The sequence below is a fragment of the Polyodon spathula genome, unplaced genomic scaffold (assembly GCF_017654505.1).
Source record: "Polyodon spathula isolate WHYD16114869_AA unplaced genomic scaffold, ASM1765450v1 scaffolds_1298, whole genome shotgun sequence".
Lineage (NCBI taxonomy): Eukaryota > Metazoa > Chordata > Actinopteri > Acipenseriformes > Polyodontidae > Polyodon > Polyodon spathula.
The window spans coordinates 34,787-59,319 of NW_024472781.1; the positions used below are offsets into that span (position 1 = coordinate 34,787).

General features: G+C 39.5%; 3 protein-coding genes across 7 annotated transcripts; 2 read left to right on the plus strand and 1 right to left on the minus strand.

Annotated features, from left to right (window-relative positions):
* Positions 1 to 1,639: 1,639 nt before the first annotated feature.
* LOC121309510 (myelin-associated glycoprotein-like) lies at positions 1,640 to 16,526 on the plus strand. Of its 3 annotated transcripts, none has more exons than XM_041242471.1 (10): positions 1,643 to 1,913; positions 6,159 to 6,482; positions 6,772 to 7,080; positions 7,875 to 8,195; positions 8,532 to 8,621; positions 9,029 to 9,047; positions 10,861 to 10,898; positions 11,188 to 11,241; positions 11,413 to 11,486; positions 12,416 to 16,526. In XM_041242471.1, the coding sequence occupies exons 1-10, from the start codon at positions 1,838 to 1,840 to the stop codon at positions 12,539 to 12,541; spliced, it is 1,431 nt and encodes a 476-aa protein (XP_041098405.1). In that variant the 5' UTR covers positions 1,643 to 1,837; the 3' UTR covers positions 12,542 to 16,526. The 3 variants fall into 3 exon arrangements, with proteins under 3 accessions (XP_041098407.1, XP_041098405.1, XP_041098406.1); XM_041242472.1 differs by having other exon boundaries at positions 9,032 to 9,047; XM_041242473.1 differs by lacking the exons at positions 10,861 to 10,898; positions 11,188 to 11,241; positions 11,413 to 11,486; positions 12,416 to 16,526 and adding an exon at positions 9,134 to 9,384 and having other exon boundaries at positions 1,640 to 1,913; positions 9,029 to 9,090.
* Positions 16,527 to 16,976: 450 nt separating this feature from the next.
* LOC121309512 (anaphase-promoting complex subunit 13-like) lies at positions 16,977 to 18,735 on the minus strand. Of its 3 annotated transcripts, none has more exons than XM_041242478.1 (3): positions 18,632 to 18,735; positions 17,849 to 17,993; positions 16,977 to 17,451 (listed from the first exon to the last, which is right to left on the minus strand). In XM_041242478.1, the coding sequence occupies exons 2-3, from the start codon at positions 17,945 to 17,947 to the stop codon at positions 17,326 to 17,328; spliced, it is 225 nt and encodes a 74-aa protein (XP_041098412.1). In that variant the 5' UTR covers positions 17,948 to 17,993; positions 18,632 to 18,735; the 3' UTR covers positions 16,977 to 17,325. The 3 variants fall into 3 exon arrangements, with proteins under 3 accessions (XP_041098412.1, XP_041098413.1, XP_041098414.1); XM_041242479.1 differs by having other exon boundaries at positions 17,849 to 17,981; positions 18,632 to 18,731; XM_041242480.1 differs by having other exon boundaries at positions 17,849 to 17,949; positions 18,632 to 18,714.
* Positions 18,736 to 18,854: 119 nt separating this feature from the next.
* Positions 18,855 to 24,481, plus strand: siae (sialic acid acetylesterase). Its single transcript, XM_041242470.1, has 10 exons — positions 18,855 to 19,148; positions 19,886 to 20,038; positions 20,763 to 20,929; positions 21,229 to 21,367; positions 21,948 to 22,131; positions 22,467 to 22,582; positions 22,795 to 22,928; positions 23,182 to 23,336; positions 23,715 to 23,904; positions 24,019 to 24,481. The coding sequence occupies exons 1-10, from the start codon at positions 19,079 to 19,081 to the stop codon at positions 24,277 to 24,279; spliced, it is 1,569 nt and encodes a 522-aa protein (XP_041098404.1). The 5' UTR covers positions 18,855 to 19,078; the 3' UTR covers positions 24,280 to 24,481.
* Positions 24,482 to 24,533: the final 52 nt, after the last annotated feature.

The window sequence follows — 24,533 nt, forward strand, 5'->3', positions numbered from 1 at the left end:
ATGAAAGTGATACTGCGATGCTGAAGGTTTAAATGTGTGTGTTCCAGTAAATAAAGGCAAAGTGAATTCAGTCTTTTCACTAGCGTTGAAGTGGGCTTTGTAACAGACTGCTTTGTGGTTATAAACAGACCTGTGTTTCCTTTGTGCCTCACTTCCAAGAAGCGACAACAGGCGCCTCATTAAACCCTTTAGAATCACGGATGGCTCCCCAGAAAACACAGCCGCACGGGCTCTGCGTTTCATTAACAGCACCCCCCCTATATATATATATATATATATATATATATATATATATAGTAAAGAGAGCAGGGAGGGTTAAAAACATGTGCAAGTGCGCATTGCTTTAATTTAATTCGATTTCTGTTAATTGTTTTATTTTTTTATTACTCGCCACACAGGCTCGCTCGAGTTCTTTTCCCTTCTTTAAACACGACCCAACACACAAGATTGGGAGGAACAGCGCTGACAGGCACTTCTAATTACAGAAAACAAAAACAAACACCTAGCTCTTACTAGAGCACTACCTGCACAAGAACAGGAACCTAAACTATACAACAGGACAGCTAAGCTGTTTACCTGTCAACACACAAAACCAGAACACACAAAAAGACTTTTACACGCTGCCTTTTTTTTTTTTTTTTTTTTTTTTTCCTTCTTACAGTTGAACGCACCATCAACCGGGCCCTCCACACAGCAGCAGCCCTGAGCACCCTGGCTGCACTCTTTAAATGCCCTGCACTAATTTAACCTACAATTAACAGAAATCTAATTAAATTAAACCAATGTGCATTTGCACATGTTTTTAGGCAGGGACGAATATAACCCTCTCCCTGCTGTTTTACTATATATATATATATATATATATATATATATATATATATATATATATATATATATATATATATATATATATATATAATTTTTTTTTTTCTATACATCACTAGCTGGGTGTTCACTGCCTTCGTCCTGATTGTCTTACTAACCTCAATAAGCAAAGCAGTGCCACTTACACACATACCAATCTATTATTCACCACACAACTGCATTCAGATAGTGTGTAAAATTGTCAGGGAGCCAGCGATAGTCATTTAAAAAACAATGTAAATGATCAAACCAAGAACAATACACCAATAGCGGTGCAAAATGAACCAGAAATAGCACGAGATGAGGGAACAGTTCTGCCAACTGAGGTCAGCAGTGGAACCCTATGAACAAAAAAATAAGCTTTACTTAAGAAATATCTTATAAAGTTTGTTTATCAAAAATGTATTTGCTGTGCTCATTACTATGGTCCAGACTTATTAAACATTTTGCTCCAAGTCAAAGTTATTATTAGAATTGTTTTCTATTATGAAAAAAAAATCAAACAGTTGTGTGGATCAACTTAAGTGTATGCACGGGCATTTAAACTAGCGTTCTGAATTCTCATTTTTAAGCAAATTACATTACCTGTTTGCACTGGGAAAAAAAGGCTTTGGAAGGCTTGCTCTTTGGGGTGTTGCCAGAAATTTATCAAATGTTACTTTAATTTTTGTGTACAAAATGTAAAGCTATGTCTTCAGAGGAAGCATACCGGTATATATGGTAATATGTGGTAAAGGACTTCCCTGAATTGGATTGTAAAAACTGCTGAAGAGGCAGGCACTCTCAATTTCCTATTGAGCAGATGTAGTTTCATGTGCTGTGTTCATTCCTAGAGTCAGTCTCTCATCAGCTGCTGAGTACTTCTACAGCTCGATCCCGGCTCTCTGATCCTGCACTGGAGCCCCTGATCAACTCTTCCACCTCGTATCCACAGCACACAACAGGACCATGAAAGAGGACGGCAGCCGGGACGATGTCTAAGGAAGCTCCTCTCATTCTTCTTCACCTCGTCCTACTCTCCAGTGTACTGCTGTACCCACACACAGAAGGTAATCTCTACCTCAGCTCTGGCAGGGTATGCTTTGCTGTCTGCATAGTTTTTAAAATGTTTATTGAATAAATAACTGGGTATTTTTAACTAGTATTTGGCACACAGTAATGGCGCTGTTGTCGTGTGGTTTTTAGAGTAGTTACTATTTCTTTATTGAAAACATGTTTTTCAGTTTGTATTACACTGTAATTAGACCTGTACAGCAGTAATAACAGTGTTCTCTGGTTATAATGCAACCCTACCTTTATAATCTGGGACTAGTGTTTGCATTTCGACTGTGGCTCCCATTTTCCCCGTTATAACAATTAACTTCCATGTTACTGCAATGTTATGCACTTGAGTCTGATACTTTGAGTCTAATTGCAGATGAGCTAAAGTCAAGTACAACTTTGAAACATTGTTTGTTTTATATTTTAGGATTGGCTTGGCGTTCACAGTGAATCATTAAATGGTCTAACACTATCATTCACAATGAACCCCAATGTTTGACAATGTGTGAAGTTCGAGCAATACAATACATAGAGAATTACATAAAATACATGAAAACTAATACTGAGTGAAAGGCGCTTTTGATAAATTATTATGTACAGGGCATATTGCACTTCCCTCAGTATGAATTCAACTAAAACAAACATGTAGTCATTAAACAAGTTAATATAATTGCAGCAACCAATATTAATTCTAGATTCCTTTACAAATCAGAAAGGGATTTTATTCATCAATGGATGTAAGAAAATCCTGCATTAACCGGCTTTATAACACAAAGGAATTAATAAAGCTTGGCTTACTAAAACAATAACTTTAATTCAAACTATATTTTGCTAAATGAATAATTCTTGTAATTTTGATTACATTATAGATTTAAAACAAGTATCCACAAATATCACAGAACTGCAACTAATCAACAATATGATTACAAATAATCAGTTTAAGCTGTAAATGTGCAACTGTAGTGTTATTAATCAATCTAGCTTTAAAGCCGACTGGGAATTTTGGTCACGGTTCTAAAGATCCATTTATAAAACATCGATAAATAAGGTTTTAAATAAGGAATAACAGTTTATTACAATAACACTTGAGTGACACATATCATGTTATAAAATATAAAATAAGGTTTCTTAAAAAATGTCTTTGTTGCATGTTTCTATAACACGTTACTTTATTATTCAATTCAATAATGTTTTATTTCCATGAACAGACCAAGCTGTTCGATATAGCACAGAATTTACAAAAATAAATGGAAAAATAAATCAAACAAATACATATAGTAATATTATGAAGTTTACAAGTAAATGTTTAAATCGATAAATAGTGGTGCAGTATTAATGAACTGTCTAGCACAGTTTATAAAATACTGCATAACACATGTATTGGTGCATTATGTATTGTTTATAACAGTTTATAATTTCATGCAATTTACAAAGCAAATGGGGTGCAGTATGTTTTTAGATTTGAATAAATGTTTCTTAGAGTTCCATTAAACAAAGTTTCATTGAACTGGACACAGAAGGGGGTATTTTATTCCACTCCCAGGTGCGTTACATTTTTTTTTTTTTTTTACGCTCAGCAGTCCTGTTTTCTTGCAAACCCTTAGACTGTAATCCAAGTATACATTGCTGTGACATACAATCACAGTCAGGTTTTAAATAAATTGACATTGTGTATCAAAATGAATTGTGAGTCATTTCAACAGCTTTTAGCTTTTAGCATGTGGGCAGAATATACTTTGAAAATCTGTAACGTTAACGCCTTGTGCAAAGCTGTGCCGAATCGCCGTTTGACATAATTTGGAATATTGGAATATCCATGTACAGCTGTGGCCAAACGTTTTGCAACAGCTAGAATTTTAGGATTGAGAAATAATAATAATGATTAAAAATAAATAAATAAATAACTCTGTGAACATAATTTTGAAAGAAAACTACAGAATTATAATACAAAAGTCTATCGTAAGTCACAATAGTAGTACAGTAGTATTTAATGTAAAAGTTGTCAGTTTTTTTGTTAAGCATATGGAAAACTACAAAGCAGTGTGTTATTCAGTATGTTATCCTAACATTATTCAGCAGGTTTCATTTGACTTTATGAAGCACAATGAGTTAATTCTGCAGAGTGCTGAAAAACGTTTGGCAATAGCTGAGAAATAACGCCATTGCAATGTTCTACTTTGTGCTCTGAGACTTTGTGCCATTTGATGAATCTGTATTTCAGTGTAATTTAGTGTTTTACATTTTGAAATGAAGAGTTCCAGACAGAAACATTCTCATGTCCTTGAACTTTGGTGGCTGCTGATTGCAACCCAGCCCTCACACCTCTTACTTTTATACTCAACGACAGTAAGTGCTTGTAATTATAGCTAAGTCTTAGACATTACATCAGGTATTAAAGAAGAAAAAATCGAATACTTCATAACATCAATTCCTCTATAAATATTAAATGAAAAGCTACTGTTGTTGTGAATATTCTTTAATGAAGAATATTTAATAAATCAGTTATTTTGAGTTCACGGGTTTTATTAATCCAAGTCATTATCCGTCAGCTCATCTTTTGCATCCTACAGGTGCTATTCCTTTTTTTTTAAACAAGTCACAATACGCGTTTCTTAATTTGCCTTATAATTTAAACACTTTCACATAGACCGACAGCAGAATCTATTTTTGTTTTTCGCCACCACTGTAGGCTTGGCATCGCTAAAACAGACAGGTAATACAGACACAGGAAAGAAATAGACAGGTTATACAGAGACAGGAAAGCTGTATTGATACTGATGGTGCAAATTTCAAGAGACACCGCCCTAAATGTACCTATTAAAGATTAAAAGATCTAAGGTCTGATTCATAAAGGATTTTAATTAGATGGGTATTTTTCAGATTTGACTGAAATTGATTTTGATTCCCAGCAGGTGCAAAGCAACTCCCTGTGAAAGCAATGAGGCCATCAGACAAGGATGTGTAATCAAATATTTAAAAAATTACAGTAGCATTTATTGGAAGACAATGAAGCGTCTGTTCAAGACCATGTCAGAAATATAAAGCAAAAAAGACCTGAGATAGAGATCATCCTATTTTATGAATGCTCTGTTGATTGTCCAGTTGGCTATCCATTTATATCATTTTATTAACAGCCACATGGCCACGTAAACAGCAGTTTATGTAAACCTGTCCAAACAGTGAGTGTTTGCGCAACTCACAGTGGTTACACAGATAAAGAAAACAACGGTGAGTGCTTACTTGCAAGTGTGAATGGAGCAAGTGTGTGTGCTCTGATGATATGTGATCTTGTAGCTATTTAACTAAAAACAATTGAATGAGATTGAAAAGGTGTTTTGCACTTTATGTTTTAAATGTTGTCTATTATTACCGTATCAACAAATTTAAATGGTCATACATTTGTCTTGTTTTGAGGTAATCAGAAAAGACCCTTATGCTATGTTAAGTACACTGTTAGATTAGCAGATCTGTGTCTGCAGTGCTCATAATGATCACACACACACACACACACACACACACACACACACACACACACACACACACACACACACACAGTTTTTAGGCTGTCATGTGCATCGCTTGCTCATATCAGTCAGGCTCTGCTTCCGATAGCAGTCGTCTAGTTATACAATGGCAGCTTGTATTTGTAAGCGACTTTAAGAACAAGCTACAGTATTTCACTTCCCCACCAGTTCACACCTTGGTCTCACACTTCCTGCTACATCTCCAATATTTCCTGCAGCTTTTCAGAAATTGTAAGGCAGGTGTTACAAGCAATCAGCTATTTTGTGGTACAGCGGTGAAAATGCAACATTATCCAGCTTTTTATAGACTGAATTCAAATGTAATAATTATATTATTATAATTGACATGTTCATACCACTGACAGGAGTGCGGTGAACAAAGATCACGGCATTGCATTTCCTGTGTTTATATCTTTCAATTTCTTGTTTTTAAATAAGTACATGTGAACTTGTGAGGCTCTGTTGCTAAACCACCAAGCAGCTTGGAATCTAAGATCTTGGCCAATGTGACAGACACAAAGTGTTATATGTCACTATGTTTGGGTTTAAACGGATGTCAAACGAACGCAATGTTTCTTCTTCTTCTCCTCCTCCTCCTCCAGGGCTCCTATATTCCTCTCAGTGCTGTGTGTTTTATTAGTACTGCTGCTGCTGCTGTAAGTGCAGTGATATCTAGAAGCTCTTCATTGTTGTGACATTGTCAGTTTAACTCTGCACAATTGTATTTAGTTCAAGGTCTGTTTGCAAAGAAGGTGGAGGTTCATCAGCCAGCCCAGCTCTCTGCTGCCCTCGGAGAGACAGTCACTCTACACTGCAACTTCACCTGCACTCTTCAGAATAGAGATCGGTTCTATGGGAAATTCTACAGAGTGAAAGGAGAGAAGAAAATATACGTTGACAATAATCCTATATCTCGAGCCACATGTACGGTGTCATCCACCATTGCAAATATCACAGTGGAGAGTAAAGCTGTTTACTACTGTGAAGTGAAGATACCAAGTGATACAACTCCAATAAATGTGAATGGTTCAGGAACAGTATTAACTGTTCATGGTAAGGCTACTTTTTATTTGTTATTTATTAAATACATTATCCAATATAGTCAGGACTTACAAGCAATGCAGGGAGGAGCCCTTAAGTTTTTGTGCCTGAGCTGGAATTTCTGAACCAGAATCTTTTAGCTTTCATACCTCCAATTTAACCACTAAGCCAGTTTTTTTACTGGCTACCTTGCCTTCTCATATAGTAAATGAGTTTGATTCTGGACAGTATAACTGAAGAGATTTCTCATGATGAGTCCAGATAAACCTTATCAATGATTTCTATTTTGTTTTATTTCTAGCTGAACCTTCCTCAGTGGAGATCCCTGAGCCCCAGACCCTTCTTGTGGATACAGAAGCCCTCCTGAGCTGTGCAGTGAATGGATTCTATCCTCAGAGCATCTCTGTAACCTGGTTCCATAGGGATCTCCAGGTGCCTTTGACCAGCATCACCAACCACCTCACAAACAACACGAATGGTACATTCTCTCTGACCAGCCAGTACAGATTCACCCCTGTGGTGCGAGACAGTGGTACAGTCTGCCGTTGTCAGGCCTCCCACCCAGCCTGGAGACATCATGTGACACTGGAGAGAGTCCTGGATGTCAAATGTGAGTACAGGGCTGTCACAATAAGAAATACAATGAAATTAGAGTGGAAGGTTCTTCCTCTATTCATTTCTAGCAGCTCCAGTTTAGTATTTTTAGCAGTACAATTTTTGAACGTGCAAGACATATTTTAGTTACAGCATAATTTTATTATCATTTAGTCAATAGCAGACGCTTTTATCCAAAGTGACTTAGAGACTAGGGGTGAACGAAGCATCAACAACTGCTGCAGAGCCACTTACAATAGGACCTCGGTTTTAAGTTGCATTCAAAGGATGGAGCACAAGGAGGTTAAGTGACTTTCTGAGGGTCACACACAGTGAGTCAGTGTCTGAGCTGGGATTTGAACTGTGAACCTCCTTGTATCAAGCCATTTTCTTTAACCACTGGACCACCAAGCCTCCTGTTTAGAAAAAAAAAATAAAAAAAATGTGCAAACTTGTGCAAAAGATGAATTCTCCCCGATAGTGGTTTAAAACTTTGTACTGCCAAATATTTTAACGGTTTTAGAAGGTTTCAGACACTTCTGGTATTAGAGGAGTTGGATGGAGTCAGTAACAAATAAATAAATACATAAATAAAACAGAAAAAAAATTGTGTTTCCTGAAAATGTCTGTTGTCGAAGTGTAGGTTTAAGTAGCATAAAACAATCAGGTTGAAAAACGTTTACAGTAAGTAAAGGGGATAGCTGTTTAGTTATTTCAGTGGTGTTCATGGAGAAGGTGAGAGTAACAATAATGAAACAAGGCCTGTCTGTTTAAAGTGCATTCCACCAGTTTGTGTTTCAAACTCTCTAGATGGACCCCAGTCCTTGAACCTCACATCCCAAAGCAGACCTATCCCAGGGGAAGGATCAAACAAAACCCTGGAGCTCCCAGCGGGGTCCCCCTTACACGTGTCCTGCTCGCCGGACGGGAACCCTCGACCCTGGACAGGGTGGTTCAAGGACAGGGGGGGCAGGCTGACCCCCGCGGAGTCTCCTGTTGGGTGCAGCAACGAGACCCTCCATGTTGGAGCGGTGCAGAGAGAGGATGAGGGGGTGTACTGGTGTGTGGCGAGGAACAGCTATGGGGAGAGGAACACCAGCTTCACTCTACTGGTGGTGGTTCATGATTACGGTACAGTAGAGTCTGTTCTAAGCTTCAGGTTCCGCTTTCTATAATGGAGGTGGGTGGGGGGTGAAACTGAAAAGACAGAGAATAAGATTTTTTTTTTCAGGGCCAACACATGACCTATTAAAATCCCTGTAAATCTGATAAAAGGGGGAAAAAAAAGATTTAAAAAAAAAAATTTTTCTGGAATTTACCAAGATGATCTGTCCACTAACTTTTTAGACTAATAAGCAGAGATGCTGCAAGTCAGGCTGTGCGCATGTGTGAGTGTGTGTGTGTGTGTGTGTGTGTGTGTGTGTCTATAGAGATATATATCTCTATGATTGTGTTATTTTTTTGCAGTTTCTTTTGTTTCATCCGTGACTGTTGCCGCCTGTGTCCTGCTCTTGGGGGTCGTATCGATCTGTTTATATGCAAGATGTAAACCGAGAGGTAAACCTGCAATCCTGTGTTACCTGCAGATTTGGGCATTATGGTATGGATACGAAGCAGTTCTGATAATAGCACCACTGTACCACATCCCAGTGCCGATATTCATTTCATATTGACATACGGTATAAATAAGATAGGCTTTCTTTCATACAGACCTTATACTATCCAGAGCAATCTAGTAAGATAATGACAAAACTGCACCTCTGCATATTATTAGTGTATATTAATACAATATATTAATACATACTGTACAATACATACAGTAAAACCTGCATTGGTTTATAATCTGCATCAAGTAGGTGTACTATAGAAACAAACCACGGCATACAAGCTCCTGACACAATGATGTGCTCCTTGTCTTTGATTATTTGAGCCCCCAATGCTGACTTTATTTTTGTTTCTGTTAGCAGGACAGGGCTCTCAAAGGTAAGAGATCTACTTAATACACACACGCATTGCAAACTCAAAGGTAAGAGATCTACTTAATACACACACGCACTGCAAACTCAGAGGTAAGAGATCTACTTAATACACACACGCACTGCAAACTCAGAGGTAAGAGATCTACTTAATACATATTATTATATTGCATTAACACCACACAATATAAAATGAACCAATTGGGAAAGGTTTTGAGGCTGTTATGCAGTATTTATAACATTTCCTGTAACACTATTGTTATATGCCGTTATGAATGTCTACAATTTTTATAACATCTGTTATAACACATTTATAGGTGCAATCTTGATTGCTTTATATTATTATTATTATTATTATTATTATTATTATTATTATTATTATTAATGACAACAATAATAATACACACAAAACAAACTAAACCCTTCCATAAAACCCACCCTCCCCACAACCTCACTACAGAGTATTTGAGTTCATAGTATTATTATTATTATTATTATTATTATTATTATTATTATTATGTGAAAAAAATTAGATTAAGGGAAAACAAACCAGGGTTTTACATGTACACAGAAATGCATGGATACATATGCATACACACACACACACATTCTTGAATGTTGATACCGGATACCTAAATGAAACAGTTGGCTTTCTTTCCCTGTCACTGCACAATAAGTAACATAAGAAACCCTCTAAAAATCACTAAGCCATGCCTCGGGTCTGAACTTGAGGTTAGGGGGTGTTGCAGGTGGACTGCACAGGAAAAGCTCGGTGCTTTGCTCTGTCCTTACAGAGGCAAGCAACTCGTGCAGCAGACACCTTTGAACTGCTGTGTGCAACAGAGCCCACACGCCGAGGCTGTGAACGCACAGGCGAGAACGTGTGAGCTATGTGACTGGGTGTGGGACAGCCAGGGCGCGCTATATCAGATTAGTGCACCAGATAGGGTGCTCTCACAGTGGGCTTCCTGTGCCTTTAATCTCATTAGCGAAGTTATGTAAACGTGCAGAAGCTTGTGGTGAGGAGGAGTGGGCAAGGTATCAAAATCAGCATTAGGTAACTGCAGTGCTTGTTAAATATAGAAATGTTCAAAATGCCATTATGAATACAACAGACCTGCCATGTAAACGGAAACCTGTTTTCTAAACCAGTAGAGCTCAAAGCCATGCCATCGATGGCAGCTACTGCAATCTGGCATACTGTAATACTCAGGTATTTGTAAGGCAATTAAATAAATTCCAATCGATTAAACTGTGGCCCCAGTCTCTGCTTGTGGACTTTCCTGTGCCTCACATCATAGCAAATGATAAGGTACAAAATAAAGTCTTAACATTAGTGCAAGGAGTGGAATGCCATTGCACGTTCTGCACTCCAGGTACGATAACCCACGGGGTGCCTCAGATAGTCAATGCAAAACAAAAGGGTAAGCCGCACATTATAGTGGATGTCTAAAGACAATCAGATAAAACTGTAACATAGTGAGAGTCAGCTTGATGAACCTATACCCTGCCTAGACGAGCTACAGAGGGATATTACCTTGCAGCACTGGGGATATCTCCAGTCACCCTGGATTTCCCCCACAGAATACTCTGTTGCACGAGGGTTGTTCACTTGGAAAACCCAGCAGTGGTTTATATGCGTAGTGAAAAGGTTGATCAAAGCATCCCCCAAACCAAACCGATAAGCATTTCAGCAACTACCTGTGTCAGTAAAATGAAGCGCAGAAAGTAAGATGAATGCTTTATTGATACTCCGCCCCTCCCACTGTGAGGTATGTTTTCAGTTCCCGCTGTCTAATCTATTGTTTTCTTTTTCTCAGTCAGGAAACGGCTCATGAGATGCATGCACCAGTGGAAGGTACTGAATGAAAGCATATTTGTTTGCCTTTAAGTTTTAATACACTTACAGTTCAGTGGACAGGATTGATGAAGCCTTCAGTGGAGCAGTTCTGATGGGGTGTCTGTTTCTAATACAGACATGTTGCTGCTTGTAACATTTTTTAAGACGGTACCATACCTTTTGAACATGTTGGCCCAGTGAACTTTTTAAACACAGTTTAAAAAATAGAGAAAACCTGTGTGGACCACTTAGATCTGCGAGAACTATAAGCTGTTTCTGTTTTTTTTTTCCCCCCTTTATAATCTAGCGGTATATGCAAAGCCACAAAGGAGAACATCCAAAAAGCAGCAGACAATCACAGGTCAGTAAACCTATTTCTGTATGCATGCAGCAGAAGAAAAGGGATAGCATTAACATTGTTAGGGTTTGGTGAGCACTCCTGTAAATGCAGCATTCGTTTGCAGTAAAGTGGGGTGAATGCACGGAGTCCCAAGCACTGCACTGCATTACAAACGTTCCTCTTGTTTAATAGAGACACTATGTACCGCTGATGAGCCACAGCTGACTTACACTGACATCAGGTTTAAGCCTCCACCCAGACACAAGGTAAGCCATACAGGTTTAAATGTGATATAGAACTAAGGCTATTTGAAAACCTTACATTATAGATAAGGGTCCAAATTAGACCTGGCTGCATCTTTTATAATGAACGATTTTTATAATATAATATATATATATATATATATATATATATATATATATATATATATATATATATATATATATATATTTTTTTTTTTTTTTTTCTACAAGAAGAGTCCATAAGTACCCTTTTCATAATTAACGATGCAGCTTAGATAACTATTTTTTTTTTAATTTAAAACTTATTTTGGAATTTAGCTTGTATTCACCCAAATTCAGCAACTCGCTGGTTATCCTAACTTGTGAAATAACCACATTATTACATGAACGCAGCATTCTCTATAGCCTCTCTATAGCAATGAGATTAAGCTACTGTATATGACTTCAAGAGTATTCAGAATATATATATATATATATATTAGCAAACAGCTGTAGGTCCAGTTTTAAATAAATCTGGAACGTTTGCACCATTTTTGTTTTTAAAGCAAAAAACAAGAATATAATAAGAAACCATGTCAGTGCATGTGGCATCTTTAACATGATAGTTTTGTTCACAAACAGCGTGATTGAAACATCTGTATAGGAATATATAAATAGTACTTCAGTGACCTAAATACAACTATGGCCAAAATTTTTGCATCACCCAATAGAATGAACTCTGTTCATATATATTTCTTTTAATGAGGTCTCAATCTTAATTTTAGGAAATGCAAAACTTTTGGCTATAGGTGTACACTAAATCAGAATGCCAAAACCATTTCACGACCAATAACAGGCCAATGAGAGTTTAATGCTAGTTCTACTTTTTTTGGAAGTGGGGCCAATTTGTACCGACATGGGCAGTTGTCTTTTTTTGTATTTTTTAAAACCATTCCTGCTGTTTGTGCTTCCAGAAAATGCAGGCTTCTGAAAACACAGAGATCGTGTACAGCGAGACAGTGGCATTGTGCCGTCCCTGTGAAAAGAGTGGGCTGGAGGAGCCTGTGTGCACTGTGTATGCCCTGGCACAGCTTCCATAGCGGAGGCAGACTAAAGTGATCCCAGGCACAACAAACGACCAGAGCAAGAACTGCAGCTAATCAGGCCATTTACACCATGCACATCTGCATCCTGCCCCTCTCCTTGGGATTGCATGAACAGTGTTTTACTTGCTTCCATGTTTTTGGTTAAGCTTACTTAACCCACCTGTCTACAATCACTCTGATGGCTTCCCATATGTTGTATGCACATTTGTCAATGTTAACGAACCTGTAAATAACATCCTTTTATAACACACGTGTAGATTCACAATTGATTATTTTGCTGGAGCCTAACAAAGTGCTACCAAAACAGCTGCTTGATAAAAGCTTAAACTTTGGCACAAATCACAATCACAGACCACTTGAGCTTTGTTAATACCCAGCTAGTTTACATTGCTGAACCTTTGCTTAGCCCTGGTACTGTACAGTAAGTAAAAGAACAAAGCGTCTAAAATCACTAATACGTGCCCTGGGGTTGAACTTTGAGGTGGGAGTGGGGTGTCACAGTGTAGAAGAAAAGTTCAGTGCATTGCTGTCTCTTTGAACTTAAGGCAGTCTCATTAGTTAATTGACAAACTAAGTGAATTTTATTTTGAAAGGCCCCACTAGGTATTAGTGTTAACCGCTTGTCTGTTTTGATTAGTGCTTTACTACTGATTGATGTGTGGTCCTGCAGCCAGCCCTCTCTTCTGCTGTTCCAGTCCACACCAGCTCGTTCTAATAGGTCAAATCAAACAGCGTGCGAGTGCAGCACAGGAAACTGTGGTAAAGTAATCAAGAGGAAAGGCACGATAGACGAAGCCAAGGTGGCAAAACACACAAGAGCAGGTTTAATTGAAGTGCAAGACTTTGTACAACAAAGCATGCAGGAAGATTAGTAAAGCACTGCTATGTAAATCTGGCACAGGAACATTTGTTAACGTGGCAGCTTGACTTGCATTTTTGTAAAGCAGCACCAGCATGGTTTTCTTTTTGGTACTACTGGTATGTATTTTATTTTATATTTAATGAATGTAGTAACTGTTTGTATGCATCACACTCGTTCTGGTTAACAACTTCACTGACTTTTAACCCAGGCACAGTGGAAAATGAGAAAGGTTTTCAACCAAACCTTTTTACTCAGTCAACAGCAGTGTGTGTCATGAAAACCAGATCATCAGATTACAAAATACAATTATTTTTACAGTATAAACAGGAAATAGGAAAAAACCAAAAACGTATTGTAGCTGAATTTCTACTGCATTATTAGTAGTGGCTTTTTTTTTTTTTTTTTTATATACACAGCAAACCCAAGTACTTTCAAACAGGGCGCCAGCTAGAAACAGTTTGAGTATACATGGTGATGTTTACCTAGTTTGATACTTTTTAATTGTACCTACTGCTGGTACCATCAGTGTGAAAATAACACATTTGATCCATAATTTTAATCCACACATGGTGGGAAGCTACTTGTGCTACACAATTCATGACAGTAGTGCAAACAGTACAGAGTGTTTTTTTTTAAAAAAAATAAACAGAGCATTTGGACATACTGTTCAAGAACCACAGTGATCCATTTATATGCTGCTGTTTTAGTTTCTGAATATAACAAATGCACAACAAACTGCACAGTGGTTGGTACACGAGGACTCATTTAACACTGGGCGCTATGAACAATAGAATCAGATCGTAGGTATCAGGCTGTACATACACTGTGGTCTCTGCATTAATCTCAGGGATCCCTATAAGGTGACACACACTGCTAAGCAACATAAGCACAAACACAGCCTCAACCAGGACTAATACAGGGTTTCAAGAAAAGGCAAAGTTTCCACTTGCACACTGATAGATGCATAAAATGCAATGGCATGCAAATACTCAAGTCTAAAAATACTTTGTTCCTGTTATAACTATGCATTTGCAAAAAAAAATTTAAAAATCATCGCAAATTCCTGTTTTCCAATGATGCAGGTTTCTCTCACTACCATAATGATGTAATCTACATAAGAGAGCTCATGTCCCTTCTTGCATGACACTTGTACACCAATATAAATTCTTTGCAATTGCTGTAATTCATGTAGAAATAATGACACTTTGGATTAAGATAACTTTGGTTTTGCTGGCAATACACAGTCGTGCACTAGACTGCCCTTACTTATATAAAAAGACACTTTGATCAAGCCTACATTACATATGTCTAATGCAGACAACTAGACAGGCAACTGAAGGGCAACATCTGAACTCAGTCACCTTAAAACACTTACCACAAAAATAAATACTTTAATATTTGCATAATTACAATGACAAATCACCCAGAATGATTTCCAACATAACGAATGGGGGTGAAAATTAAGCTTCTTACACGTTCAACAGTAACGGCTGGTTTCACAGAAACTGATAGCACTAATCTTGGATTACCTAATGTTACAATAGGTAAGGAAGTCCAAGACTAGTGCTAATCTGTGTCTGTGAAACCTGCTATTAGTTTAACAATGCAGAGCCGTAGACATTTAGACTTGTGTCATTAAGCTGCATGGTGCAAGCTTTGCAGAAAGCCTAATTTCATGCCCAGCCACTCCAACACCAGCACACCCTATTCACTGGATACCACATCACAGTGACAAGAAGACAAGAATAGTCAGTGTGTCACCTCCCTTTGCTTTGCAGGTAAACCAGTTGCAGCAACTTGGAAACTGGGAAACCATAGCGATGTTCAACAACCTGCGGCTAACCCTTTCTTTAAAAAAAATAAATACGATCACTCCACTTGAGAACAGAGAGCTGGCCAGCACACTGCTTTTCGGGGGTACAGCTTCTTAAAATCTGCATTCTGGTTAGTTTGATCTGGTGGCTTTTCTGTAACACACAGTAAAGCCATGCACGCCTGTGCTGAGTTTCCGAGCAGTGCTAGTAATCTGTGTGTGGCATTCACCCACGCTAAGATTAACAGGATGGGTTTCTAGCGTGAGCTAAACTGACCACTAATTCACCACTTTTTTTTTTTGGTACAAACCAACAACTCAAATTACTAAAACAACTTCATACAGAACAAAACACTGAATAGTCGCTGACAGATGCCAGATGCTATGCACCAAAATAGCTACTTACTTTTTAACAGGGTACAAATGCGTGAACTGTAACTAGAATATATGACAGTTAAATGGATGCGTTAAACCACAATTATTAATACAACGGGTTGTTGTTGTTGTTATTACAGTGCTCTGAATCTCATGGAAAGACAACAAAGGATATTTTGTTCCAACCAACTCAGGTTTTGCCAATGCAGAAACTGTTTATTTCCATTTGAATTTCGCAGAAAAAAAAAAGACAAAACAAGCCTGAAACTTGCTCTCAATAATAAATCTAAATGTCACCAAAAACCCCAAATGCTGTTTATAACCCTCGGTTTAGCTTATCAGTTTCATCATCAAGAGATAACACCTGACTGGAGCTGGTTCAAGCTGCAGTGCTCCACAATCAGTCAGTTTCAGACAAAATGCCATTGATTGCTGTCACTGTACTACGCGCTACCGGTCAGGTTTATGGGCACAGTCTATTATTAATATCCCCCTGCTTGCTTGTTACTGTGTGGACGTAGCTGCAGAAAGACTTGCAGCACTAGAAGCATCTATATTACTTTCACCAAGACAAGAATGGCATTAATGTTCTGATTTGCTCACAGACCACGACCATCATTGGAATTGATACTTCAGAAACTGTTAAATCGTTCTTTAAAAAAATTTTAAAAAGTTTGCACTGCAATTTTAAATAACCGAGACATGAATAAATGTTAGCAGCGATTAAATATTTCTAGCATGAGGAATGTTGCATAATGTTTGTGGATAAAGAGCTACTTGGACAGGCGGGTTCTCCAGACAACAGAGTCCACTGTGGGGTGACCTGGGGTTTCCTGAAGCTGCACAACATCCTGTTTTTTTTTGTCAGAAGTCTCATTGTATGTTTGTCGAGTTGCTGAGTTAACCACACAGTGTAATACAGCCCAGTGGTATATTCATGGCTCAGGTGTTTGGGAAGGGGTAAGATTCACTGAGGATCTTTAATGTCAACTACTGCTACGAAAGAGAGACTGAACTAAAAAAGCTGATTTACCGATAACACTTTACTGGAAAAACTTACAGGGCAAACGGTATGGGTTTCACTGTCAAACATCAAAATCAAAACATACATATCCCACGTCAAGGAACATAAAACACTACATGCACAACATATTTTATGACCTAGAATACAACTTCTCAGATTTTTTCTCTCTTTATTTGTAGACTTTCCATTGTTTGTGTAAATCTAGTCGAAAGCATGAGCTTGAAGTGTTTGCCCTCAGGGTTTTCTGCACGCTGCATACCTGAGACTAAAGATTGTTTTTCGTTTTTATCCGATTTAAAACAGCAGCAAGCTCATACAGTAACTATTGTGGTTACTAAATATCATCAAACACCAGTTAAGGGAATGTTTTTATTCATATGACTGAAGCTCAGCATCCCAGGGAGGTGTGACAGCATGATATATAACATAAGGGATCATGTCATGTAATAATTTATTTCTCTGCGTCAGCTGTGGTGAGAGCAGTAGACAACAGCATTGGAAGTACAAACACTTAGTTCTTCACCTGCTGTATTCCGCAAATAAAAACACTGTTACAGGAGAGCTCCTCATTGTTCTGCTGAACCTGACTGGCAGCAGTAGGGTGCCAAGAAGTGGGGCTTATCTGAGTTACCTGTTACATTAAACATGCAGTACAAAGCTTAACGGCATACACAAAGTGCGGTCCATTCACTGGTGTCCGGGTGCTAGCTCCCTGTGTTGGGGGTGTTCTCGTGCAGGCTCTGCAGAGCCAGGTCTGACCACTTCATCTCCTGCTCCTTCACCGACTCAGTCGAGCCTCCGCTGTCTTGCTCTGGCTCAGGAAGCTCATTCTGCGGAGTGGAGAGGTACACAGGAAAGTTTATTAGACCCAGTTTAAAAGATCAACCCCTCCCACTGCATCCTTGATTCCAGGCATTACCACAGAATGTTAGTTTATCTACAGCAGTTCAGAAAATGCAAACATTTTTTTCTATAAATAGCGGGCGAGTGTTTTCAGTGAACTGCTTTTTTTTACAGCAGTCTGCGATTGTGCCTCGTTCGTGTCCCCCACCTCTATGAAGGCGTAAACACATTTTCAAATCAATCCAACAAGTCGTGCACATTTTAGAAGCGTTGTAAGCTTCCCCAGGAAGAAACGCCCATCATTTCGTAGGAGAAATCAATATATGTGCTTCCATCCGCTGACAGTGAATTAACCTGCTGCACCACAACTTGAAGATGCTTTACCAGGGGGATTGTGACTTCTTCGTAAGGCAGCCTGTCCTCCTTCCAGGCATCATCGATCAGGTCCAGAATCCTCCCGTCTCTCTGCACCTCACAGTCCATCCCTGCAGACAGTCCCACACAAGCAGGCAAATCCCTGAGGGCAGAACTACAGGCATTTACTAGTCAACTGTCCATGCTCAACAGATTTCATAATGTTCTTTTATTGTATGACACGTACTGTGGGTTTATGAACACGCTTGAGCCAAGCACTTTCCACTCTCCATGGCAAAAGGTTATTTACTTTTGTTTAGGTTTGTAACTTGTGTGTGTGTGTGTGTGTGTATATATATATATATATATATATATATATATATATATATATATTATGTGTAGTAGCCTTGTATATGATATTATATATATATATTATATATATATTACGCAATATAATATAGGTCTCATCGGAACAGCCTCACTACAATAGTCGTCATAAGTATGCGTTTGTCATTTTTTTTTTTGTTTTGGTATAATATGGTCATACAGAATCTTAGGATTAATTATTATTAATAATTATTATTATTATTATATTATTATGTGCGTAAAAATAATAGATCAAAATAATAAATATGTTAGCAAAAAGGAAAATATTTAGGCTTATATCAAGAGTTACAACTGGATAACAAAAACAAAAATCGAAATCAAGGCTATTCTGAAACAGGGCGTTTTTATTGTTATTTTTTTTTAATTTATTTTATTTTTGACTTCTTGAATTATTATAAAATATATTACAAAATACTGTAACATTACCGTCAAATGTTTTCTTCTGCCAGTGATGTCAGGCAGCTTGACGCGATTTCCACGGTTCCGTCAGATAAGCGTCACCGTAAAAACCCTCCCTTGGACTTCGTAACTCAAGCACTTTCAGTTCCGACAATTCGGAATGGCTGAATGACAGCATGGAATAAGGGTTAAGGTTTTTTTTTTTTTTTTTTTTTTTTTTTTTTAATTAACACTAATCACATTAAATCTGAAGTAAATACTATCTTAATTTAAGACACATGCTTTGTTAATATTTATTTATTTATTTATTGTTAAATTATTATACTTAAACTCGTCTGTCCAGTTCTGGTATGTAACTTTGGTTAGTCAAGTGATTTGGAGCATGTGATTCAGATTGTTAGCTTCCTCGTTTTGTTGGGAAAAACAAGACTATCTGCTGCTTGAACAGCCTTGTTAAATTGCCACCCTGTTAGAATGGAGTCGCTGGTCGTACTGGGCATGCTGGCGGTCATCTGCGGTTTAATCCGTCCTGGGATCGGGTTCGGTAAGCTGTCGAGTAAAGCCGGCTCGTTCTTTTTTTTATAGTATATAAAGTTAGGGAGAAATAATAAACTGCAAATATAGTGTTACTAGATTTCCACAGTGAAATAACAGGGACTTTTTTTTTTTTTTTTTCGTTTTTTTAAATCTTCAATCCATTGAAGCTGTAGCAACTCTGAAGCATTTAAAATACGTATATAACGCAATCAATTAAAAACATTTAAAATGGCGGTGTTAATCAAAACAACATCAGGGACTAATTTAAAAGGCTAATTTAGGTGGCGGCACGTTCAAAGTCTTTTTTTTTTTTTTTTTTTTTTTTAAACCATGGTCCACAAAGCTAAACTGAATATGAATTCTGCAACAATAATCATACTTATTAAACCGTTAATCTATACACTTCAGAATTATGAAACAAGTAATCCATACACTTTGTTTGTTTGTTGAAAAAACTATTTGTTGAACAAGTTGATGAAACCCTAAAACAGGGGTCTCCAATCCTTGTCCTGGAGGGCTGGTGTCCCTCCTGGTTTTTGTTCCAACTGTGTCCCAAATTACTTAATTGGACCAATCAAGCACTTATTAGAAGCTTAATTGGGCCAATTAATTTAGTGTACAGCTAGAACAAAAACCAGGAGGGACAGCAGGACTGGGTTTGGAGACCTCTGCCCTAAAGCCTTCATCTCTTCAGATTGACAAGAACTGTTTAAAACCCTGTGCTCTCTTTGTCCTCCTGTTTAGAGGAAAGATTCCGCTTTGCGTCTTACTATGGGGATCACATGGTGTTGCAGGCAGGCCCGGAGAGTGCTGGGATCTGGGGATATGGAGTAGATGGAGCCACAGTTACTGTGCATGTGGAAGGGAAGAACAAACGGACTGCAACAGTGTTGGATGGTGGGTGTATACTGCATCTGGTCACGGCATGGAAGGAAATAAGACTCCCATTGCATAGCAGTTTAATCAATTCCTGGTTTTACTATGACTTTATTGAGACACACCTGACCTGTGTAGCTGCCATTCATATTCACAGCTTTCATATTTGACATGTATTTTTCATATTGGAATGTTGCTACCTGTCATCGATACAGGCTTGTAGGAGCTAAAAGATCTAGTTGCACTAATGTTATATTTACACACAGCCCTGTCTGTATGAAAAGCTTCACCATCAACTACTGCTATTGAGGACAACAGAACTAGAACGTGATTATGCAGGCATGGAAATAAGACTCCCGTTCCTCAGCTGTTCTGATTCATTCCTGCTTTTTACTGTGCGCTTCAATAACACCCACCTGTTACCTGTTCACTGTGGCTAATCAAGCTCAAGGTAAAACCTGGAATGGTTGACACTGCTATGCAGTAGGAGTCTTATTTCCATTCCTGCGTCAGGTTCAACTAGTGGCTTGTTTTATATTTCACCCAAAACTGAATATTAATTTTAATGGGAAACGGTTATGAAGAATCCCTCCTGAGGGAAGGGGTAACCTGACATTTTACGTTGGGCATCTTTTAGATTTTAGTTCAATCGTTTCGTGAATGGAGATTTATATTTGTAGCGGTAAGTTAAACTTTCCATCCATGGTGCCTTCTGACTGCCCCTATCAATACTTCCATTCTGCAGGGATCTGGAGCGTGACCCTTTACCCAGTGAAGCCTGGAGGCCCCTTCACATTAACAGCAGAGCATCTAAGCCAAGCTGGGCTGACCAGCCTCAACCTGACCGACGTTCTGTTTGGAGATGTGTGGCTGTGTGGAGGGCAGAGCAACATGGAGATGACCCTCTCCCAGGTAACAGGGGTCATGGTCACCTCGGCATTACAGGAGATCAAAGATCACCCCACAGTGTTGGATGTCACCAGGCCGTACCCAAAGAGAAAGGAGACATTGAGCCAGCGGTGCTGCAGACACCTTGCCAAGGTGGAGCCTTCCTTCACTTTTAAATGTTGGAGGCACATGAACAGCTACTGTCTCTTTTGAAAGCCTCTGCTTTTCTGCCTTCATTATAAAATGAGTTTTAAAGCAAGAGTAGCTACACTCAGTGTGTGAGTGGTCTGGTGCTGTGAGCGCCCCCCTCTGTCTGTCCTCAGGTGATCAATGCCTCCGAAGAGCTGGCTGAGGCCTCCAAGTTTCCTGATGTGCGTGTCTTCAGCGCAGCTCTGGAACAGAGTTCCACAGAGCTGAGAGACCTGGCGATGGTCGCACTGCCCTGGTCCGTTCCCTCCGCAAGTAAGACTCGTTGTTTTACTAAACTTTGAACACAATGTGCTACTAGGATCTTGCATTGATTTTCACTATTTGTTTCCAAAAGTTGAATCATTCTTCCTTTCTAAAAGTTTACCATAGGAAAAGCACAGCAGGGTTTAATAAAGCATGGTAAAGAATAGTGAGGTTTAGTAAGGCATATTAATAAGCCTGGCACGCCCGGGTAAACTATGGTAAATGAATAGTATAACCATGAGAAAAGCAATGGGGGTGGGGGGGGAGCACAAAAACTGTGGTTGAAGCATTGTGGACTACCATAATTCAGTACTGTATGAATCCATGCAAAAGCTCAATATAAAGCAGTTTGCTAATTCTGTTGGTAATGTGTATGATAGTTTTAAATGGTAAACGTCTGGTAACATGAAAGGTTTAAAAGTTTAGGAGGGGTTGTGGAGATTCTCATTTCAGATGATCTGCAGGATTCATGTCAAGCCCATCGACACCGTTTCAGATCGGTAGAACCTGGATAAACACTGTTGTAGTTATCAGGAAAGAACTCTGGATGCTCTGTGTCAGTGGTGTTTCTGTTTCCTGCCTGTCATAGCTGTGCTGGGCGCTGGCAATTTCACCGAGTTCTCTGCGGTGTGCTGGCTCTTCGGGCGCTACCTTTATGAGAGGCTGAAGTACCCTGTGGGGCTGGTGGAATCTTGCTGGGGGGGCACCCGTGTGGAGGCCTGGTCTTCACACAGGGTCCTGCAGCACTGCGGGATAAGTGAGAACACAATCAGGCAAGTTGGGCTTTTCATTTTCTGTGGATTAGTGTAACTGGTGACCCCGCGTACTGCAAGCAAGCGTTTAAACCACAATGCAAAAGAGCCGGGCTCGTCTGCGTTCGAGGTTTCAGATATTTTAACCGACAGGAGACAGGACAGAATCTGCAGCAGCAGTGTATCGCACAACACACCCGTTTCATTAGCATGGTTCGGGTGTTTGGAAATCGGTAGATGCATTAGTATTTAGGGACCACTGGTTGGGAATCTGTAGGTGTTTAACAGACACACTGCCTCCCAGTCCTTGGTTCTAACCGCTTGGCCACGCTTCCTCCCATATCCTCGTCTGTTAGGAGCCAGTTTGAATATGTGAGTGAGGTGATGGGCCCCCACTTAGACTCTGTGCTGTGGAACGCTATGATACACCCTCTGCTCAATATGACCATCAAGGGAGCTATCTGGTACCAAGGTAAGGAGTCACTTCATTTTTATGAATTGACCAAGGGTCATAATGCGATGGATGTTGTAGCAGCATAATATCATTTCAGAATTCCAACTGGAAAAAAATGAAAGACAGTTGATTCGCTGCACAGTGCATTTGCTTCACGGTAACTTGCATTACTTTTCTAAACCCGGGCAAGGCTGGGCAGTCAGTACATCTAGCTGTTCTGTATATCCCAGGGGAAGACAACACAAACTACAACCTGGACCTGTACAACTGCACCTTCCCGGCCATGATCGACGACTGGAGACTGAGCTTTCACCAGGGATCAGCCGGGCAGACCTCCGCAGTCTTTCCTTTCGGCTTTGTGCAGGTAAGCATGACCGCCGCTAGGTCAGTTGGGGATTAGAAGCATGCTTCTGTAAAGGTCAGCCACACCTCTGGCTTAACCCTAACCCCCTGGCTTCATCTGGTGAAGTGACCGAGAAGTTGTTGTTGGTTTAAACCTAACGGTTGCAGACTGAGCAATTGAAACGCAGACGGAACCCAGACACAGTGGTGCTTTGAAAGGAATGGTGTACTAAGGAGTTTTGCTTTGCTGCTTGCTCCCTTCTTTGCTGTTTTAGATTTCCACATACAACCAGGGCTCTCAGAGCGATGCTTTTCCCAGACTGCGATGGCACCAGACCGCTGATTTTGGTTTTGCCCCCAACCCCCGCATGAAGAACACCTTCATGGCAGTCAGCGTGGATCTGGTGGACCCCAGCTCTCCTTGGGGCAGGTAAGGAGTCTCAACTGAACACTGCAGAGATTACAGAACATTGTTGTAGCAATTTCCAAAAGGAATTGCTCAACTAATACAGTACACTGCAAATGTACTGACTCCTATTGCATAGCAGATTCTCCTACTTCGGGCTTTAAAATGGGCCTGATTAGCCACAGGGTATAGGGAACAAGCTCAGGTGTGTCTTACTAAACTTGTAGTAAAACCTGGAATGGATCAAACTGCTTCTGATTTCGTCAAAGCAGTTATTGATGGTGCAGCTTTTTATGTATACATTGCAACCAGATCTTTCAGTTTATACAAACCTGTATCCATGACAAGTGGCAATTCAGTTTGTTAGAAATACCCTGTATCTATTTCCTGTCTGTCTCCCAGCATCCACCCTCGGTACAAGCAGGACGTGGCACGAAGGCTGATCCTGGGAGCTCGCGCTGTGGCTTACGGTGAAGAAGGAGTCACGTTCCAGGGGCCATTCCCAACTAAAGTTGAGCTCATGGGGAATATAATGATCATCACCTACTCTCAACAAATCGCTGTCTCCCATTTCAACAAAGACGTGTTCGAGGTAAAGCCTGACTTTGCAGTTTTGTTCATCTAGAATCCCTGATGTAAACAATAGTGTTTCTGTTTCATGCATAGCGCTATGCATCCCAATCCTCCGAGCCTGCCTCTCTTCCAGGTCTGCTGCTCTGAAAAGAAGACAGCTTGTGATCTCAGTTCCTCGGGCTGGGCCCCTGCACCCGTGTTCAAAGTCTACAGTGACACGGTCTTCCTAACAACACACAACTGCCCCGATGAAGTGTCTGGCTTGCGCTATGCCTGGAAGGACTGGCCATGTGACTGGAAGGCTTGTCCGGTCTACAGTGCTGACCATGTCTTGCCTGCTCCCCCCTTTGTTTCTGGTCCCCAGAGGTCTGGGAGATGGACCATTCTTGAATAAAGTGTGTCTGCTTAACAGAATTGATCTTATGACTTCTCCTAGCAAGGAAGGAGTGAATCAAGTGGAAATAGCCCACCTTTGCAAAGCAGGTCGATTACAAAAGATATCTTGGAGATTAAATGAGAGAATTGTGGGTGTTGGTGCAGATAAACAGAAAAAGGTGTGATATATATATAAAAATTATATTTTCTTGTATGGTGGGACCATGGCATATAAAATAATCAAGTGATTTTGTGAAGAACATGAAAATGAAT

What these genes read in the sequence shown, in the direction of transcription:
- LOC121309512 (XM_041242478.1), bottom strand. Translation starts at nt 17,947, where the DNA reads ATGGACTGTGAGGTGCAGAGAGACGGGAGGATTCTGGACCTGATCGAT. An exon ending in AAGAAGTCACAATCCCCCTG is followed by an intron (nt 17,452 to 17,848) that starts GTAAAGCATCTT and finishes TCCACTCCGCAG; the next exon opens with AATGAGCTTCCTGAGCCAGA.
- siae (XM_041242470.1), top strand. Translation starts at nt 19,079, where the DNA reads ATGGAGTCGCTGGTCGTACTGGGCATGCTGGCGGTCATCTGCGGTTTA. An exon ending in GACTGCAACAGTGTTGGATG is followed by an intron (nt 20,039 to 20,762) that starts GTGGGTGTATAC and finishes TCCATTCTGCAG; the next exon opens with GGATCTGGAGCGTGACCCTT. An exon ending in GGGAGCTATCTGGTACCAAG is followed by an intron (nt 22,583 to 22,794) that starts GTAAGGAGTCAC and finishes TGTATATCCCAG; the next exon opens with GGGAAGACAACACAAACTAC.
- LOC121309510 (XM_041242471.1), top strand. Translation starts at nt 1,838, where the DNA reads ATGTCTAAGGAAGCTCCTCTCATTCTTCTTCACCTCGTCCTACTCTCC. An exon ending in GGTGGTGGTTCATGATTACG is followed by an intron (nt 8,196 to 8,531) that starts GTACAGTAGAGT and finishes ATTTTTTTGCAG; the next exon opens with TTTCTTTTGTTTCATCCGTG. An exon ending in AGCCTCCACCCAGACACAAG is followed by an intron (nt 11,487 to 12,415) that starts GTAAGCCATACA and finishes TTGTGCTTCCAG; the next exon opens with AAAATGCAGGCTTCTGAAAA.